General features: G+C 48.5%; 1 protein-coding gene across 4 annotated transcripts in view; it reads right to left on the bottom strand.

Moving 5' to 3' along the window:
- Positions 1-20504, bottom strand: part of NLRX1 (NLR family member X1) — a 232746-nt gene that overhangs the window by 49356 nt on the left and 162886 nt on the right. For all 4 annotated transcript variants that reach the window (XM_085645914.1, XM_085645912.1, XM_085645913.1 and 1 more), the window contains one exon: positions 19905-19991. In XM_085645914.1, the coding sequence (XP_085502040.1) occupies positions 19905-19991 (87 nt within the window). The remainder of the gene's footprint in view (positions 1-19904; positions 19992-20504) is intronic.

Below are 20504 nucleotides of genomic sequence, written 5' to 3'. Positions count from 1 at the left end.
CACTGCACTGTGGCACTTCTGAAGCACAGGAATGTGACATGTACATGAATATGTTGCAACTGTGTGCTTCCCTCTGCACTGCTGCACAAACTGCAGCCATGCGGTGACACAGGCACCCTCGCACAATGGTGCAAGGATGTCTGTGTTGTGTGGAGATTGTTTTTGTGCAGGAAGGGACACCTTCCTACACAAAAACAATCAGTAAAGGCATTTTCCTCTTTGTTAGACCCGTCAGCCCTTTGGGTGGTCCCTCCTCATCATTATTTATTTTGTCCCACTTTGGCCTCAAACCCTGTTATAATTTTTCCTTTTTGGGAACCACCAGACTTTTTAGTGTTGATGCAGGGTCAGGGAGCCATTTTCCCTACCCCTGGAACTTCTGTCTGAGGGCCTGAGACACAAAATGGTGGCCACCCATTGTCACCTGTGACATCATCAGAACCCACTGGAGATTTCTAGAACCTTCCGTAACATTCTGGAACCCTGTGACAGTGAGAGGCAGTTTAGAATGTTGGGAGGCCATCTCAGAGTGGCAGTTGGCAACTGACTGGAGAAGAGAGAGGACAGAGACAGAAGGAGGTCGGAGTAAGGCAGCAGAGGTGGAAACCAGTGCTTGGAGTGGGGTCCAGAAACCCACCCTTGATGCTAGTCTCTACTGACCAAGCCCAGCGACATCGAGCCGAGGCCGCCCAGCGACATCGAGCCGGAGCAGCCCAGCGACATCGAGCCGGAGCAGCCCAGCGACATCGAGCCGGAGGAGCCCAGAGACATCGAGCCGGAGCAGCTCAGCGACATCGAGCCGGAGCAGCCCAGCGACATCGAGCCGAGGCCGCCCAGCGACATCGATCCGGAACAGCCCAGCGACACCGAACCGGAGCCGCCCCGCGACATCGAGCCGGAGCCGCCTCACGACATCGACACGGCGCCGAGCGGAGCCGATCATCGTGAAAAGGGCAGTAAGTGGTAGAAAGGGCATCTGAGGCCCTGTGGAGCCCTAAAAGACCATTCTAGGGGCTAAAGGAGTATTAGGACCAGCCAGGGAGTGCTGGGGGGTGAACTGAGACTGGTGCAGGGACCTGTGTGAGGGACTGTGTAGTTGGGAGAGCCAGAACCTAAGGTTACCCTCATTTTACCTCAGCTTAGGCCCCAGCCTTGACCAATCTAGTTGGGACATCCCCAGGCCACCCCAGTGACCACTAGCTGTACTTGGGCACAGTAAAACCAAACTACCTCAGGAAAGTGATGTGAACTGTAATTGTCATTAATTGTGTTATTTAAGTTATTGAAGGTGATTTATTTATTGACTGTATTTATTGTCTGACTGTATTTATTCCTGCATTGTATTTATTGTCTGACACCATTTATTAGCCATTTGTATTTATTGCACCCCTATGTATTCCTTGCTTATTTATGACCTGATCCTATTTATTGAAACCCCACTGTGGTATTATTTATTTGACCTGCCCTTTTAAAGGAGAATCTTATGGTACTGTATTTATTTTATGAACCCTGCAACTAAGAGAAAATAAGATAAGGACAAACTACTTTCTTTCATAATTTTTACGGTGTAGTGTCGTTTTTGGAACGGATGAACGCACGGTTATTGTGAGGGTGTGACGTACGCTTAACACGGTGCCTGACCCCCCGACCGCTCGAGCCAAGCTACCATTGTGCTGGGAACCTGGTGACTGCAAACCCGGTTGCCCGGTTTCCAACATAAAATTGGTGTTCAGTGGTGGGATTGAGCTGTGCTTGCCTCCACTCGACAATAACTTTGGGTAGTCCATAGGCCTACACCGGGAGTTTTCTCCAAGCGGACTTCCTAATTTTGAGTTTTGTTTTTCCAACTTTACTTCTGGTGGTGGGAGGAGGTATTACAGAAGGTACCCCCCTGCATAGCTTCTGTAAGCAACTGTCTTCTATCCTGAGTGGGCAAAATGGAGTTTGTGTTGGAGGATGTGGAAACCTACACTGTGGCCCAACTCAGAGAGTTTTGTGAGCGAGAGGGGGTGTTTTGTCCCCAAGGTGCAAAGAAGGGTGAGCTCCAAACCAGCTTGAGGGCTTGGGGGGAGGCACGACGAGAAAGTAAGGCTGAAAAGGAGGACAGGGATGGAGAGACTGACCGCGAGGGGGCTGGTTTGTACCAACCTGAGGTGGGGAACCTAGTAGAGGGGCCCAGAACACTTTCAAGGAAGGGCAGCAGTGTCTCTAGTGGCGGCTTATCAGAAGTAGAATTAACTGACCGGAGGGAGAAAAGACAGCTCACATGGAAGTTGGCGGAGCTGGAGAAAGAGAAGGAGGAACGGAGGATGGCTCACGAGTTGAGGCTCAAGGAGATAGATCTCCAGATCCTACGAGTCGGGGCACAAACTGTTCCTAATGGTGGCAGCAAAGACAAAGAAATCACAAGGGAACCCAAACCCTATCTGCCAAAAGACATAGTAGCTAGCTATAGTGCAGGGGATGATATCGCCAAGTGGCTAGCGGCCTATGAGGTCTCTTTAAGAGCCCATGGGGTTCCAGAGAAATATTGGGGAGGGGGGGGGTGTATAAATACATGCCTCCAGCTGGCAGGGATACATTATTGGCCCTGGAGCAGGATGAGCAGACCCACTACCCCACCATGAAAGTGGCGCTCGTAAGAAAGTTTGGACTAACACCCGAGAAGTACAGACAGAAGTTCCGGGGTAGCCACAAACTGGGCACACAGAATTGGGTGGATTTCCTGGACTATGCAAAGAAGGCATTAGAGGGTTGGATACAAGGCAGCGAGGTGAGGGACTACAAGGGGTTGTTTGATTTGATGCTGAAGGAACACCTACTCGAAAAATGTTTCTCTGACCTGCGTCAACACCTGGTGGATAGCAAGCTGACCAATCCCCGGAAGCTTGCTGAGGAGGCGGACATTTGGGCTAGTACCCGGGTGTCCACAAGGGGGACTGGAGGGGACTCTCAAAAGACCGGACAGGGCGCCCCCCAGAAGAAAGAGGGAGGGGAAAAGAAAACGGAGTTCTCTAAAGGCCCCCAAAATAGTTTCCAAGGGAAGGGAACAGGATTCACCCCTAGGGCTAACCCACCCAGAAACCCTAATCCTGGCCAGAGTCAGCAGCCAAGGGTTGTCCATTGCTTCGAGTGCGGTGGTGTCGGACACTATAAGGGAGATGTGAAGTGCCCGAAAAGGCCACCCCCTCCCATTGGAGGAAAGGCCCCCGGAGTAGCTAGTGTAGTGCTTGGGGAGGAGATGCCTTTAGATAAGGGAAGGGAGTGGGCGGGTGTCACTTTAGTGTCCCTGGGAGAACGGGAGATGGTTCCTAAGATCCAGGTGCCCGCAAATACCACAAAGTATGGGCAATGGGTCACCATCAATGGCCAAAGAGGGGAGGCTCTGAGAGACACAGGAGCCAGTATGACTATGGTACGTAGCCAACTGGTGTCTCCAGAGCAGGTGATTCCCCATGTACTCCACCCTGCCGCGATGGCTGACGGCAGAATGGGCCACTATCCGGTGGCCGAGGTTCCATTTGAATGGGAAGGGGTTGCAGGGTCACTTTGAGTTGCCGTAAGCCCTGCCGTGCCAGTCGATTGTCTGCTGGGGAATGACATGGAGCATAATGCTTGGAAGGAGGTGGAATACCGGACTCATGCTGAGATGCTGGGTACACCTGACTGGGCCTGTGTCAGCACAAGGTCTGCGACTACCCGGAGAGGGAGTTCGTTTAGGCGGGAGCCTGGAACAAAGGCACCGCCGGCTGCCAATCAAGGGAAGAACCGAGGACAGGAGGAGCCTGCCTTGGCATCCGCGCCCCGTGTGACGGATAGGCCACCGGAGGTGGTGGACCAGGAGTCCGCGGAGGGGGATGTTACCAAACTGGAGAACCTACCCATCCCGGCCGAGTGGCACGTGGAGGGAGGGCCGACCAGGGAGGAATTCTGCAAGGGCCAGAAGGAGTGTCCTACCCTTGAGGGACTGAGGCGACAGGCCGAAGCCCAGGCAGCAGGGAACGTTGAGGGGAACTACAATATTTACTGGGAGGATGGCCTGCTCTACAGTGAACCCAAGGCACCCATGCACGGTTTGTCACGGGCCTTGGTTGTCCCTCAACGTTACCGAGCCTTCCTTCTGGAATTGGCTCATGAAATCCCCTTGGCAGGACACCTGGGGCAAGACAAGACCTTTGCCCGGCTTGTCCCACACTTTTATTGGCCTCAAATGAAAGTGTCGTCCGACACCTACTGCCGGACATGTGTGTCTTGCCAAGCCAGTGGGAAAACAGGGGTGAAGCTGAAAGCTCCCCTGGAACCACTTCCTGTCGTTAGCACCCCCTTTGAAAGGGTGGGCATCGACATTGTGGGTCCATTAGATCCGCCTACTACAGCTGGTCACAGGTTTATCCTGGTTTTGGTGGATCATGCCACACGATACCCAGAGGCAATACCTCTGAGGACCATTACCGCACCTGTTGTGGCTAGGGCCCTGATGGGAATCTTTACCCGAGTGGGTTTTCCCAAGGAAGTTGTGTCCGACAGGGGGACCAACTTCATGTCAGCATACATGCGGGCCATGTGGAAGGAGTGTGGAGTGACCTACCGGTTCACCACTCCTTACCACCCCCAGACCAATGGTCTGGTGGAGAGGTTCAATAAGACCTTGAAAGGCATGATCAGAAGTCTGCCTGAAAGCCTGCGGAGGAAATGGGACGTCCTCCTACCCTGTCTATTGTTCTCTAACAGGGAAGTGCCACAGAAGGGAGTGGGCTTCAGCCCCTTCGAGCTTTTGTATGGGCACCCTGTGCGTGGACCTCTCAGCCTGGTGAGAGACGGATGGGAAAGAACTCCCAGAAAGCTTCCCCAGGACGTGGTGAGCTACATGTTGGCCTTCCGGAGCCAAATGGCTAAGTTTTGGAAGCAAGCTTCTGACAACTTGGAAGCCAGCCAAGCAGTGATGAAGGCGTGGTATGACCACAACGCTCACCCGGTGGAGTTGGAGCCTGGCCAGAAGGTGTGGGTGATCGAACCAGGAGAGCTTAGCGCCCTCCAGGATCGCTGGTCAGGACCCTTTGAGGTGTTGGAGAAGAAGGGTAAGGCTACCTACTTGGTGGACCTGAAGACCCCTCGTCAGCCCCTACGGGTGCTGCATGCCAACCACCTCAAACCCCACCATGAGAGGCCCGAAGTCATATTGCTGATGGTGACTGACGGAGAAGAGGACGTGGAAAGCGAGCCTCTCCCCGACTTATTTGCGTCTCAAGAGAAGGATGGGTCGGTGGAGGGAGTGATTCTCTCCCCATCTCTAACTCCTGAACAGCAGGAGGACTGCCGCCAGGTCCTGGGGCAGTACTCTTCGTTGTTCTCCCTTGTTCCGGGTAGGACTCACCTGTGCATCCATGACGTGGACACAGGAGACAGCCCACCTGTGAAGTCAAAGATCTACCGGGTGACAGACAAGGTGAAGGCCAGCATTCACAGTGAAGTCACCAAGATGCTGGAGCTAGGAGTGATCGAACCTTCCAGCAGCCCCTGGTCCAGTCCGGTGGTATTAGTACCAAAAGCTGTACCACCGGGTGCCCAACCGGAACTGAGGTTCTGTGTGGACTACCGGGGACTGAACTCAGTAACCAAGACTGATGCTCATCCGATCCCAAGGGCGGATGAATTGATTGACCGGCTGGGAGCTGCCCAATATTTGAGTACCTGTGACCTTACATCCGGGTACTGGCAGATCTCTCTGACTGATGGAGCTAAGGAAAGGTCAGCCTTCTCCACGCCCAAGGGCCACTACCAGTTCTGCGTGATGCCCTTTGGGCTCAAGAGCGCCCCTGCCACGTTTCAGCGTCTGGTGAACCAGATCCTCGCCGGAATGGAGAGTTTCTCTGCTGCTTATCTGGACGACATTGCCGTCTTCAGTAAAAGCTGGGAGGATCACTTGCGTCACCTGCAAACTGTTCTCCAGGCCCTGAAGCAAGCTGGTTTGACGATCAAGGCCAGTAAATGCCAGATCGGGCAGGGGTCGGTAGTGTACCTTGGACACTTGGTGGGTAGGGGAGCGGTGCAACCCCTCCAGGCAAAAATCGAGGCAATCATGGCCTGGGAACCCCCCAAGACTCAGACTGAGGTCCGAGCTTTTCCGGGCCTCACAGGATATTACCGCCGCTTCGTGAAGGGGTATGGGACCATTGTTGCCCCCCTCACGGAGCTTACGTCCAAGAAACAACCTCGACGGGTAGTCTGGACGGAGGCTTGCCAGCAGGCCTTTGTGAAACTGAAGCATGCCATGTGCGAGGCCCCGGTCTTAAGGGCCCCAGACTTTTCCAAGGAGTTCATTGTCCAGACGGATGCATCGGACCATGGCATTGGGGCAGTGTTATCGCAACTCAATGAAGAGGGTCTGGATCAACCCGTGGTCTTCCTATCCCGGAGACTACTTCCCAGGGAACAGAAGTGGAGTGCAATAGAGCGTGAAGCCTTTGCAGTGGTATGGGCTCTGAAGAAGTTGCGGCCATACCCGTTTGGCTCGCACTTCCTAGTTCAGACCGACCACAGACCCCTTCGGTGGCTGATGCAGATGAAGGGGGAGAATCCCAAGTTGCTAAGGTGGTCTATCTCCCTACAGGGAATGGACTTTCAGGTGGAACATCGGCCTGGAGTGGACCACGCCAATGCAGACGGTCTCTCAAGGTATTTCCGCCTTAGTGATGAGAACTCCCAAGGGGTTGGGTAGCTCTCCCCACTTTCAGCTGGGGGGGACGCGTGTTAGACCTGTCAGCCCTTTTGGTGGTCCCTCCTCATCATTATTTATTTTGTCCCACTTTGGCCTCAAACCCTGTTATAATTTTTCCTTTTTGGGAACCACCAGACTTTTTAGTGTTGATGCAGGGTCAGGGAGCCATTTTCCCTACCCCTGGAACTTCTGTCTGAGGGCCTGAGACACAAAATGGTGGCCACCCATTGTCACCTGTGACATCATCAGAACCCACTGGAGATTTCTAGAACCTTCCGTAACATTCTGGAACCCTGTGACAGTGAGAGGCAGTTTAGAATGTTGGGAGGCCATCTAGGAGTGGCAGTTGGCAACTGACTGGAGAAGAGAGAGGACAGAGACAGAAGGAGGTCGGAGTAAGGCAGCAGAGGTGGAAACCAGTGCTTGGAGTGGGGTCCAGAAACCCACCCTTGATGCTAGTCTCTACTGACCAAGCCCAGCGACATCGAGCCGAGGCCGCCCAGCGACATCGAGCCGGAGCAGCCCAGCGACATCGAGCCGGAGCAGCCCAGCGACATCGAGCCGGAGCAGCCCAGCGACATCGAGCCGGAGCAGCCCAGCGACATCGAGCCGGAGCAGCCCAGCGACATCGAGCCGGAGCAGCCCAGCGACATCGAGCCGGAGCAGCCCAGCGACATCGAGCCGGAGCAGCCCAGCGACATCGAGCCGGAGCCGCCCCGTGACACCGAACCGGAGCCGCCCCGCAACATCGAGCCGGAGCCGCCTCACGACATCGACACGGCGCCGAGCGGAGCCGATCATCGTGAAAAGGGCAGTAAGTGGTAGAAAGGGCATCTGAGGCCCTGTGGAGCCCTAAAAGACCATTCTAGGGGCTAAAGGAGTGTTAGGACCAGCCAGGGAGTGCTGGGGGGTGAACTGAGACTGGTGCAGGGACCTGTGTGAGGGACTGTGTAGTTGGGAGAGCCAGAACCTAAGGTTACCCTCATTTTACCTCAGCTTAGGCCCCAGCCTTGACCAATCTAGTTGGGACATCCCCAGGCCACCCCAGTGACCACTAGCTGTACTTGGGCACAGTAAAACCAAACTACCTCAGGAAAGTGATGTGAACTGTAATTGTCATTAATTGTGTTATTTAAGTTATTGAAGGTGCTTTATTTATTGACTGTATTTATTGTCTGACTGTATTTATTCCTGCATTGTATTTATTGTCTGACAGTATTTATTAGCCATTTGTATTTATTGCACCCCTATTTATTCCTTGCTTATTTATGACCTGATCCTATTTATTGAAACCCCACTGTGGTATTATTTATTTGACCTGCCCTTTTAAAGGAGAATCTTATGGTACTGTATTTATTTTATGAACCCTGCAACTAAGAGAAAATAAGATAAGGACAAACTACTTTCTTTCATAATTTTTACGGTGTAGTGTCGTTTTTGGAACGGATGAACGCATGGTTATTGTGAGGGTGTGACGTACGCTTAACACGGTGCCTGACCCCCCGACCGCTCGAGCCAAGCTACCATTGTGCTGGTGACTGCTAACCCGGTTGCCCGGTTTCCAACACTCTTTCAATGTATGCTGTGGAATGCAGCATGCATTGAAATAGGAAAAAATGAGGAGAAATGAAAACAATTCTCCTCGTTGCGCCTTCCTACACCAACTCTAGGATGGCGCAGCATTCACACACATCTCCAGATTTACGATTACTCATAAATCTGGAGATGTGTCTTGTTCTATGGGTGTTGCGTGGGAACACCCACAGCAACACCTATGGGACCCCCCTTCAATGCAAAGTTCTGTGTATGAAGGGGTCGTATTTACAAGGAGAGGAAAAACCACGCAGGGTGGCTTTTCCTCTCCTTGTAAATATGAAGGAGTGCCTGGCGCCATCACTACGATACAAAAAGTGACGTACTAGTGGCGCAGGGTGCTTGTAAATCTGCCCCATAAGTGCTTAGGTATTGGCAGACTGATACAATAAGAACATAGTGCTGGATGGGTGATTGAAGAATTGCAGGAGACTGGCAGGAGGTATCCTACGCTGCATGGGTACTACTTCAGTATTTAATGGAGTGGACCAATAGTATGTATCTGCTTAGAGATTTGTAGGGATTATGCACAGAATATTTTATGTGTACTTGTGTTGGTGCCTAGGTCATTTTATAAGAATACCACTAGTAACTGGAATGATGACAGTGCTGCAAACAGAGAGAACACTTAATTTATAAGTGCTTACGTATTGGTGGGGTGATAGGATAAGTAGATAGTGGCAGATAAGTGATTAAAGAAGTGCATGGAACAGACTGGACGATTCCTACACTGCATGAGTACTAACTGGGTATTTAGAAGAGTGTATCAATAGTATGTAGCTAGTTAGAGGTCTGCTTGGATAGTGCACAAAATATTATAGATGTAATTGTGTTAGTAGCTAGGCCATTCCATAAGTTCATGACTAGTAACTAGAATAATTACAGTATTACAAACAGAGGGTATAGTGAATTTGTAAGTGCTTAGGTATTGGTGGAGTAATAGGATAAGTAGATAGTGCTGGATGGGTGATTGGAGAAATGCATGGGACAGACAGGAGGATTCCTACACTGCATAGGTACTAACTGGGTATTTAGAAGAGCGTATCAATAGTTTGTAGCTGGTTAGAGGTGTGCATGCATAGTGTACAAAATATAGTACCTGCACTTGTGTTTTTGACTACACCATTCCTTAAGAATACGACTAATAACTGGAGTAATTGCAAAGAAAGTGCGTGCAGAATTTATTAGTGCTTAGGTATTGGCAGAGTGATAGGATACGTAGATAGTGCTGGATGGTTGAATGGAGAAGTGCATGGGACAGACAGAAGGATTCCTAGACTGCATAGGTACTAACTGAGTATTTAAAAGACTGTATCACAGCTATGTAGCTGATTAGAGGTCTGCATGCATAGTGCACAGAATATTGTAGCTGTACTAGTATTGGTGTGTCTATGGTTTCGAGAATGGTAGTCTGTATTTTAGGGTGTGAGGAGGTGCATCAGATGATCACGTAGATGATGTCATGAGGGATGTCATGAGTGATGTCATCAGTGATGTCACTGACCATGTCATGAGTGATGTAATATGTGACGTCATCAGCAATGCATTGCTTTAATCCAAAAAGCTGGTGGCCATATTGGCCTGGTCACAATGTGAAAATTCAAGAATTGATACAATAAAGAAAAGAAAACAAGTGTTAATATGCACACAATGTCATTTCAGCATATCTTGCCCCATGACCGCCATACCTGTATGTTCGTCAGCGTGACTTATTCATAATAAACATACTTAGAATTGCAAACATCAACATAAACAATAGACTACACATTACTTTAAAGTGAAAGGCTATCGGCCATATTAATCTGGCCACGTTGCGTATTATAATGGTTCTTACACAAAAGAAAAGGAAAAAAAGGGGTGTTAATATACACACACTATCCCTAAATAAAGTTCTAGCGATTATAGTTCCATTCCATTCACAGCTCATTTGAGATGTCATGAGTGATGTCATGAGTGATGTAACTGACCATGTCATGAATGATGTAATGTCTGAGGTCATTATCAGTACATTGCGGGGGCGCAAGTTATAGTTAGCTCAGATAACTATAACTGCTGAATTTCACTGGTTGTGTATGAGTGAAATCTGAGTTTAACTATACCGTCCCTGTAATCTTAGTTTTTTTCAGCAAATTTCTAGGTTTTTTTTAACGTTAAGTAAGATGCATATCACAAAGAATGGTGGGGGGTTGGAAGCAGGGCCTGGCACTGTGCTGCCCCCACCCAAGCTTGTTGCTCCTGCCTTCCCTCCTCCTAGCCATCCATTGTCCAAGTCCATGTCCCTGCTCCCTTATTACAGCCCTGTGTGGCCGTTGTTCTGCCACTGGCCTTCCCGCCTTCTCTGAACAGTTAGCTTGCTGCCCCATCCACCTCCTCCCTATCCTCTGTTGTCTGAATCCATGGACTAGCCTCCTCCCTCCTGCCATGCATGGTCTGATGTGCTGCCACTGCCTTCCATTTAGCATGATGTACCAGTCTACTCCTCCTGCCCTCCATTGCCCAATTCTATGCCCCATCATTGACCTCCTGCTTAGCCTCTGTGCTTAGCTTGCTGCCCCTATTCTCTTTCCCCCTGCCCTCCGATGTCTTTGTGCAAGCCCCTGCTCCCTCCTTTTTGCCCACCATGTTCCATGGACCTGCCACTCCTATACCCTCTGAGTGTTCTGTTGAGCTGCCACTCCCCTCCCACCTGTCTAGCATTGTCAGATGGCTGTAACCTGTCCCTGCCACTTCCACCCTGCCTGTCCACGTTCCATGCCCCTATCCCCTTCCTCCTGTCCTCCATGGTCCATTTTACTGCCACACCCTTCTGCCCTCCCTGGTCTGTGTGCTGCAACTGCTCCTCCTGCCTGCCCCGCGTGGTCTGTTGTGAGGCCCCTTCCCCTGAACTCTCTTGTCTGTGCCCAGGTCCTGACCCTCCCTTCTATCCTCCATGGTCCTTTGTGCATGCCCCTGCACCCTCCTTCTTGCCCATCATAGCCTTTGTGCTGCCACTAACCCTCCCGCTTGCCATGCATGGTCTTCTGAGCTGCCACGGCCCCTCCCACCTTCCCTGTGTGGTCAGCTAGCTGCCCCTGACCCCCTCCCACCTTCCCTCCATGGTCTGTGCGTGTGCCATCATAGTCTCACTGTTGCTCTCCATGGTGTGTCTTGTTTCTAGGGCCCATCCTGCCTCACCTCCATGGTCATCTTGCTGCTCCTGCCCTGCCCCCATGCCACCAGCCCTCTGTTTCCATGTGCAAACCCCTATTCCCTCCCTCCTGGCTTGTCCGTTTCATTGTAATGCCCCTGATCCGTCCCTCCTGCCCTTTATGGTCTGTTATGCTGCAGCTTTCTCTTCTGTCTGTCCATTATGGTCAGCTAGCTACCATTGCCTCTTTCCCCTCTGTTCTCAGTTGTCCATGTGCATGGTCCTGTCCCCTCCCTATTGCTTTCTATGGATTGTTGTGCTGCACTCCCGTCCCCCATGCCCTGTGTGGTGTATTGTGCTGCTGCAAACCCTGATGCCTGCCCTGTAGGGTTAGTTTGGTGCACCTCTTCATGTCCCTCCTGTCCTCTGTTATCCGAGTCCAAGTCCCTACCCCAATTCCTCCTGCCTTCCATGATCCAATGTACTATACTTGCTAACATTTTGAACTTGGTAAGAGGGAGATTTTGAAAAAAACTAGGGTATTGATTTTCCCCTTTGAGGAGATTGTAGACAGGAGACAGATCAAATAAAGCCCATTTGGGTTTAAAAACATTGGACGTTTCCTGGCTGAATCGGGTCTGTTGGCATGTATGGTTGTACTACCACTGCCTCTTCCTTCTGCCCACAATGGTCTATTATATTGCCACAGCCTCTCTTGCCAGTCCTGTATTGTTGGTTTGTAGCCCCTGCCCCCCTTTCCACTGCCCTCCATAGTCTGTTTTGCTGCCACTGCCCTTCCTGCCTGCCCAGTGTGGTCAAATTGTTGCCTCTGAACCCTCTTACCTGCCTTCAATTTTCAGAGTCCGTGCCCCTGGCCTCTGACTCTCAACAGGATCCTAATGAACAACTAGATTGCTAACATTCTATATTTATTACAAAAAAGTGTGAAACGCCTGACGTCATCTTGATGTAATGAAAACTGTAATACCTAGAGCATTTCCTTTAGAAACTACATATATGAGAGGGTCTTATTTGCATCAAAATTAGGTTAGTGCTCTAAAAAACTAAAATGAGGACATATTTTCTGAGTTTTCAAATAGCGACAAAGCACTTTTAAATTATTTGTTATCTTTACGTTTTGTTATCCAGTTGACCGCTTGATTAAATGTTGCACTTAGGGGAGAGGATGTGGTGTTACTTCCAGAGCTGCAGACTTTGCAACTGGGGAACCAGGTTAGAGTTTCTGCTTCAGCTCGACATTCTGTGATTCTGGTCGAATCACTTAATCTCCCCATGTCTACAACCAAAATGAATTTGTTCTTGTGTGATGTAACCAATACTCATGTAAAGCACTCCAATACCTGACAAGTCTGCACTATATAAAACTGCAAAAACACAAAAAATAAAAAGTGTTTTGCACACTTCTGTCATTGGGCAACATGCGGGCTACATCTGGGTGATATTTGTGCTACATTTGGGCTCTTTTGTCTCTGGTGGCCATCTTGGGAGATTTATTTGTTATGAAGTTTCCTAATTTCCTCATTTACTGCAGTCTCCTCAGTAGGAAATACTTTCAGTTTTTTACTTTGATTCCATCAAGAAGGTATTCAGATATGTCACACATTTGCCATAAATTCGGAATGTTAGCACTCTAGTTGCTCATTAGATCACTGTAGTAAAGCTACTGCTCACCACGGAAGTCTGCTGCTGGTATTAAAGGGTATGTTTCAGTCTGCATGTCAGAATTTTTTAATGAAATAGAAGAGGATTTGAGAAGTCACTCAAAATGTGCCCTAATTTTTTTTTCTTCAGCACTAATCCTAATTTCTATGGCAAAATGAACCTCCTCATTGTGTTCCTTTTTAAATTAAATGCTTTAAGAGTTACCACTTTATTCTAATCAAGATGGCTTCAGGTGTGCAATACGTTTGTCATAAGTAAGACTGTTAGCGCTCTAGTTGTTCTTTAGAACACTCTGGGAAGCTGCAGTAGAACACAAAGGAATCAACTGACAGTCTCTGCCCTGCCCTTGTTGAATGTACATGTTTTACTGAGAATGTCAAACTTCATTCTCAACTGACTGAGAAAGATAATGTGAATTTGCAGAAAATATGCTCTCAGTTTAGCTTATAGATCACCTTCCAAACCTCTGTGGGAAAAGCATGAGAAAATAGTTTTCTCTCAAACAAGATTCATGATATCCCAGCAAAAGGCTTTTTCACATGGCAAAATCACCTTAGAACACACCACAATTCCTAAAAGGAGTATGGTACCATCAACAAATGATTTATAATGTAACTAAAGTCTTAAAACCTTCTATTAACTGCAATGCTTTTTAATGAGGTGCTATCATGTATATTGGTCCCAAGATGGCTGCCAACACTTCTTGGATCAAGTGCTGGCAGCCAATCAGATCTCACAATGAGATGTGTGGTTAGGCTCCGCCCAGATATATATATTTCTTTTTCCATTAATATTTTAAAAACTACTGAACGGATTTGCACCATTTAACTAAAAGGCACGACTTTGAACCAAGGGCTACCTTTTTGCCAAATTTGGTGTAATTCCGTTCAGCAGTTCGGGCTGTAGCTGCGACTAAAGGTTCCTATTTATTTATTTATTTATAAGTTTATACCGCGCTAGAATCGACTCTTATATAAGAGTATCTCTGCGCACAGAAGGAGAAAAAGGGGAAAAGGTTGGCGGTTACAGGAGACGGGAGAGATCTTGGGTCTCAACACACTAAGTATTTAGTACTGAGGAGGTGGAATTTACTAGAATAAAAATGTTTTGAGTTTTTTCCGAAAAACCAAGAATTCGGAACATTGCCTTAATGCAAGAGGAAGTTTATTCCATAGGGTCGGGCCCACCACAGACAGGGCCTTTCCACCTTGTCTGCTCCTCTTGATAGTTGGTACTTTAAGGCGAAGTTGGCCACTAGACCTGAGGGTTCGAATGGGATTATAGGGAATGAATTTGTCTTTCCAATAAGGAGGGCCAGAGCCATGTATGGTTCTATGGATAAGACAGCAGGTCTTAAACGTGATCCTTTTATACACTGGGAGCCAATGTAATTCATCAAGAAGTGGTTTAGAAGGAGTTCTTGGGGGGGCATTCATCACAAGTCTTGCCGCTGTGTTCTGTATCACTTGGAGTCTTGCTAGGACTCCCTGATTGGCCGACAACAGGAGTCCATTGCAATAATCCAAGCGACTCAGTACTAGAGCCTGGACCAATGTTTTTCTAGTGGAATCAGGCAATAGTGGGAACACTTTCCGTAGGAGCCCAATAGTATGAAAGCATTGGCCGAAAACCCAGTTGCCATGTTGCTTATAGGTGAGCTCATGATCCAGACGGACTCCAAGGTTTTTTACGACCAATTTGGGTTCAGGTACTTGGCCCAGTTCACATGGCCACCACTCTGAAGTCCACAGATTTCTGACCTCCCCAAAGAGCATTACTTGCTAACGTTGCATTGGAGATAGTTCACTTTCATCCAATTTGCAACAGCTTTCATGCCATCTGCGAAGGCCTCCCTTACTTCATTGGTCAGATGTTTAAAAGGGAATAGGAGCTGTGTATCATCAGCGTATGAGACCGGTACAAACCCAAAGTCTCTCAGTATGTTGGCCAGGGGTGCCACATAGATGTTAAACAAGGTTGGGCTTAGACAAGAGCCCTGTGGCACCCCCTTGGTGATCTGGGTTTCTGTCGACCTAAATGTACCCATGCTGACAGTTTGGGTGCGGTCTGACAGAAAACTCTTTAGCCAGGTTAACGCTGTGCTTTCTATTCCAATTGCGGTCAGACGTTCGATTAGGATATTGTGAGATATAGTATCGAACGCTGCCGATAGGTCCAACAGTACCAGGATCGCCGAATATCCTCGATCCTGGTACATGTGAAGGTCATCTGTCACCGACAGCAGAGCGGATTCAGTACCGTGTCGGGGTCTAAAACCGAACTGGGAACTGTCAAGCTTGTCATGTAGTTCTATGTACTGAGAGACCTGCTTATTAACATGTTTCTCTATGACCTTCCCTAGAAAAGGGAGTAGCGAGATGGGCCTCAGATTGGATAGGTCGGTCCAGGGGATGGAGGAGTTTTTCCTAATGGGCCTTATCAATGCTTTTTTCCATTCCCTAGGCACTTGCCCCTCGGCCAAGGAGAGGTTAATGAGACTTTGAATCTGAGGGCTCCCGCTTTTGATCTGCCCCAGATAACATTCTGTCTCACTCAGGGAGATAGGCAAAAAGGATTGCAAGTGTGTGCCTTCTATCTCTTTGTCCAGTTCCACAGGTGGTAGAATATCATCCACGATAGATGGATAGGAATTTAGAATATTATCATGAATTTTGTTTATTTTGTCTGTGAAGAACTGAGCTACTTCATTGCAGAGTTGTTGTGAAGCCAATTCCAGAGTTTCACAAGCTACTGGCTTCACAAATGAATGTAAGGTTTGGTATAAAATTCTGGGGGTACTTCCTGCAGCTAGAAGAAGTGCCTGTAAGTGGGATTTCCGGGCATTGCGAATTTCCTTATGGTATTTAGAGAGCACTGCCCAGAAATGAATTTTATCCATGTTGTCATGGGTTAATCTCCACACCTTTTCTAGTTTCCTCGCTTGCTGTTTAAGAGATCTCAGATGTTCCGTAAACCATACCTCATGTTTACGGGCTGGGCGAGGTTTATAGGTTTTCATGGGAGCAGTCTTATTTACCACCTGGAGTATCGCCTGATTATAATGGTCTAATGCTATATCAACGTTCTCTCCAAGAGGAGTAGGGCATCTAGAAAAAGTTTCCTGAAAAGTTTCAGGCGTAATCTTATGCCATGGTCTACGCCTAGTGGAAAGAGCTTGTGCCTGGGTGGGGGCTTTACCCAAATACGAAGTAAAGAATTCCAAAACAAAATGATCTGTCCAATTGACTTGTGTGGAAGAGCCATATATCAGGGTATTAGGTTTGTTTGAGAAGATAAGATCTAAAGTATGCCCTGCCAAGTGAGTGGAACCAGTATTCATTAGGGTCAGACCTACCATGGACATGTCAGTAAGTAAAGATTGTGCCTCAGCATTATTCTTGAGGTCACAATGCATGTTAAAGTCTCCTAAAAGTAGGAACTCCTTGTCAGGATCAATGTGCCTGGCCAGTATCTCCATCAACAGGATGTTAAAGCTGGTATGGGGTCCAGGAGGACGATAAACCAGCGCCCCTTTAAAACCAATATTCTTTGTAGAGTTGATTTTAAATACAAGAATTTCACAATGTGGGGTACTCATTTCCTCTAAGATGGTTACTATTAATTTACTTTTATACACAATAGCAATGCCTCCTCCTATTTTAGTGGGCCGGTCAAGTCTGGCTATTTTGTAGCCATCTGGAATCCCTAATGTAATCGCTGGGACAGAGTGTGGTTTTAACCATGTCTCTGTCAGATAACAGAGTTCAGGTTGAGATGAAGCAATCATATCCCACACTTCACTGTGATGTTTGGACAATGATCTAATATTACAGAGAAGATTACGACTCTTACGTGAGTCATCTGGTAAAGTGTTTATAGATGGTACTGCATGTGGTATGAATTGCAGATGATCAGCCGAGGCTTGATATTGGCAATTCCGGCATGAGAAGGGACCCTCCAATTGACATCCTTCTCCTCCCGTGCAGCCCTGAAGTACAGGCTTACGGATACGCAACAGCTCTACTGAGGAGTATTTCACCACAGGTTTCACGCAAGCAGTCAGCTGGGCAACACTCGCGGCCATGACCTCTAGCCCCTAGCCTCGTCCAGTCGCGGACGGGCGCAGACGGGCTTCTCTTTGGCTTGTCTTAGGCGCGTTCTTAGGCACACCCCTGCGCGCAACCGCTGCGCGCTTGGAGTGACGAGCACTCTTTGTAGTCCTGAGAGGGCGAAGCTAGAGCGCTAACCGCTCCTAAACCGGAAGTGACAGGGTCTGCCTGTCCGCCCTCCGCTCAACGGTGATAGTCACCGAGTCGGACCGAGGCGTGCAGGCTGTCAGCTGACCCAGCTTCCTATCGGCAATATGAGTGAGTGGGGGGGGGGGGGGGGGGGATTGACAATGTTGCGCTGCCCTGTGGCCAATTTAAAATGAGTTAGTGCTATTAAAAGTTTAGCATGTAAAATGTACAATTATTCAGCAGCGATAAGCGTGTGTCGCCCAGATTTACTCACGCCTCCTATAACGTTTCCAATCAGCCTGTGCAGACGCTGCCACCGTCCACACTAACCGTCGGAACCAGTCGTTCCTCGCTCTCTTTGTAGTCCTGAGAGGGCGAAGCTAGAGCGCTAACCGCTCCTAAACCGGATGTGACAGGGTCTGCCTGTCCGCCCTCCGCTCAACGGTGATAGTCACCGAGTCGGACCGAGGCGTGCAGGCTGTCAGCTGACCCAGCTTCCTATCGGCAATATGAGTGAGTGGGGGGGGGGGGGGGGGGGGGGGGGGGGGGGGGGGATTGACAATGTTGCGCTGCCCTGTGGCCAATTTAAAATGAGTTAGTGCTATTAAAAGTTTAGCATATAAAATGTACAATTATTCAGCAGCGATAAGCGTGTGTCGCCCAAATTTACTCACGCCTTCTATAACGTTTCCAATCAGCCTGTGCAGACGCTGCCACCGTCCACACTAACCGTCGGAACCAGTCGTTCCTCGCTCTCTTTGTAGTCCTGAGAGGGCGAAGCTAGAGCGCTAACCGCTCCTAAACCGGAAGTGACAGGGTCTGCCTGTCCGCCCTCCGCTCAACGGTGATAGTCACCGAGTCGGACCGAGGCGTGCAGGCTGTCAGCTGACCCAGCTTCCTATCGGCAATATGAGTGAGTGGGGGGGGGGGGAGATTGACAATGTTGCGCTGCCCTGTGGCCAATTTAAAATGAGTTAGTGCTATTAAAAGTTTAGCATGTAAAATGTACAATTATTCAGCAGCGATAAGCGTGTGTCGCCCAAATTTACTCACGCCTCCTATAACGTTTCCAATCAGCCTGTGCAGACGCTGCCACCGTCCACACTAACCATCGGAACCAGTCGTTCCTCGCTCTCTTTGTAGTCCTGAGAGGGCGAAGCTAGAGCGCCAACCGCTCCTAAACCGGAAGTGACAGGGTCTGCCTGTCCGCCCTCCGCTCAACGGTGATAGTCACCGAGTCGGACCGAGGCGTGCAGGCTGTCAGCTGACCCAGCTTCCTATCGGCAATATGAGTGAGTGGGGGGGGGGATTGACAATGTTGCGCTGCCCTGTGGCCAATTTAAAATGAGTTAGTGCTATTAAAAGTTTAGCATGTAAAATGTACAATTATTCAGCAGAGATAAGCGTGTGTCGCCCAAGTTTACTCACGCCTCCTATAACGTTTCCAATCAGCCTGTGCAGACGCTGCCACCGTCCACACTAACCTATGAAAAATTGCATGGGGAAAACATGTTTTGGGACGCCCCTTTTTTCTCGGCCCCCGCTTGGCGAATCACCCTAAGACTTTCAGGATAGCGGACCGGGGCTGGCCAAAAGTTTTGAATATTTTGCGAAGATTCGTCAACCGGCGCCAAAGTTATTGAGAATAGAATGTTGCGGATTTCCTATGGAAAATATGTCCTAACTATAACTACCTACTGGCGACTGCCAGTAGGTAAAATATATATATGTTTGTGTGTGTGTGTGTATTTTATATTATACATATACACAAACATATGTATGCGTTTGTGTGTGTGTGTATATACACTTGCCTGTGAAATGTTTACCACGCATATGCCTTTACCACACATGCCTTTACAACAAAAATGTAAATATAAAATTCTTAAATTTTCGTTGTAATGACGTGCGCAGTACAGACTCATACGTTGTAATGGACGTTTTGTAAAGGCATGCGTGTTAAAGGCATGCATGTTAAAGGCAGGCGTGGTAAAGGCAGGCGTGGTTCCAAAACACAACCCTTGCGTATGCAAAGTAAAGTGACATGCTGGCAAAAACTGGGGAAAGGTGACCTCTAAACACAGTGTCCATTCCCAGCACAGGAAGAAGTCCTGCTCCTCAAAGTAAACTGAAGGTAAGTGCTGAACCAGTGATTACGTGTGAATTACGTTACCACTAAATTAGTCATAGCCTTAAAATGGGATTCTTACGGGAGCAAGGATGGCACAACTGCCAAGATCAAAAATAAAGGCTAAACTTAATAAATTTTGGGGAATCCTGGAGGGCGGATGGTGCAAAAAGAGATCAAATTGAGATGTAACAATATAGACTAACAGAGACACAGAAGAAAGCGTAAGATGAGAGAGGGAGACAAGGGAAAAGAGAAGGCAATTGAATGAAGAGAAAAACAATGAGAAAAAGAAGTTGGTGACAAGGAGAAGAAAATAAGGAGAGCAGAAAGAGATAAGAGGAGACTACGAAGACAGAGAGATTAGGAGAAGAATGGTAAATTAAGATAGAGGGCCAAGACTAGATGTTTTCTGCTCACCGCAGTGTCTTCACAGCACAGTTCTTGTCCAGCAGCATATCCCTCAGGTCTCTGCATGCCTCTGGTCCCAAGCCGTTCATCTGCAGGCTAAAGGCAGAGCTCAGTGTCAGCAGAGTCCAGTAAAGGCAGGGCTCAAAATATTAGTCGTTCTGGAGTATACAGCTCACCCTCAGGTCTAGTAAAGTGGCTTAGGAGTACAGAATTATGCAAGGAGTTGGAATACTACAATACCTTCAAAAATGAACAAAGGACAAACACTCCTATAAAGGCAGTAAAAAGACCATGAGGATCACAGGACCAAAGCTTGTATCTGCTGGGAGTGCCAGAGACCTCTTCTACACCTCACAGCGTGTATTTACATAAATACAAATAGATAATTCATCTATTTAATGTTTTGAATTTTTTAAAATATAGATGGTGCTCCGAATATTCCAGAAACAGCTTTGGTGAAAGTAATTGCAATCGGAACATATCACTCACTAAAAACATGAGCAGAAGTCGCATGAGACAGCATCCACTATCCCTGCCGGCATCCACTAACCCTGCCCTGTAATATCATAGCAGCTCATATCTCCCCGAGATCACCACTTATCTTCCCCC

This window comes from Triturus cristatus, chromosome 3_1, assembly GCF_964204655.1.
Source record: "Triturus cristatus chromosome 3_1, aTriCri1.1, whole genome shotgun sequence".
In the NCBI taxonomy this organism is placed as follows: Eukaryota; Metazoa; Chordata; class Amphibia; order Caudata; family Salamandridae; genus Triturus; species Triturus cristatus.
The sequence above is the reverse complement of the archived record's forward strand: the minus strand, read 5'-3'. Positions and strand labels throughout refer to the sequence as shown.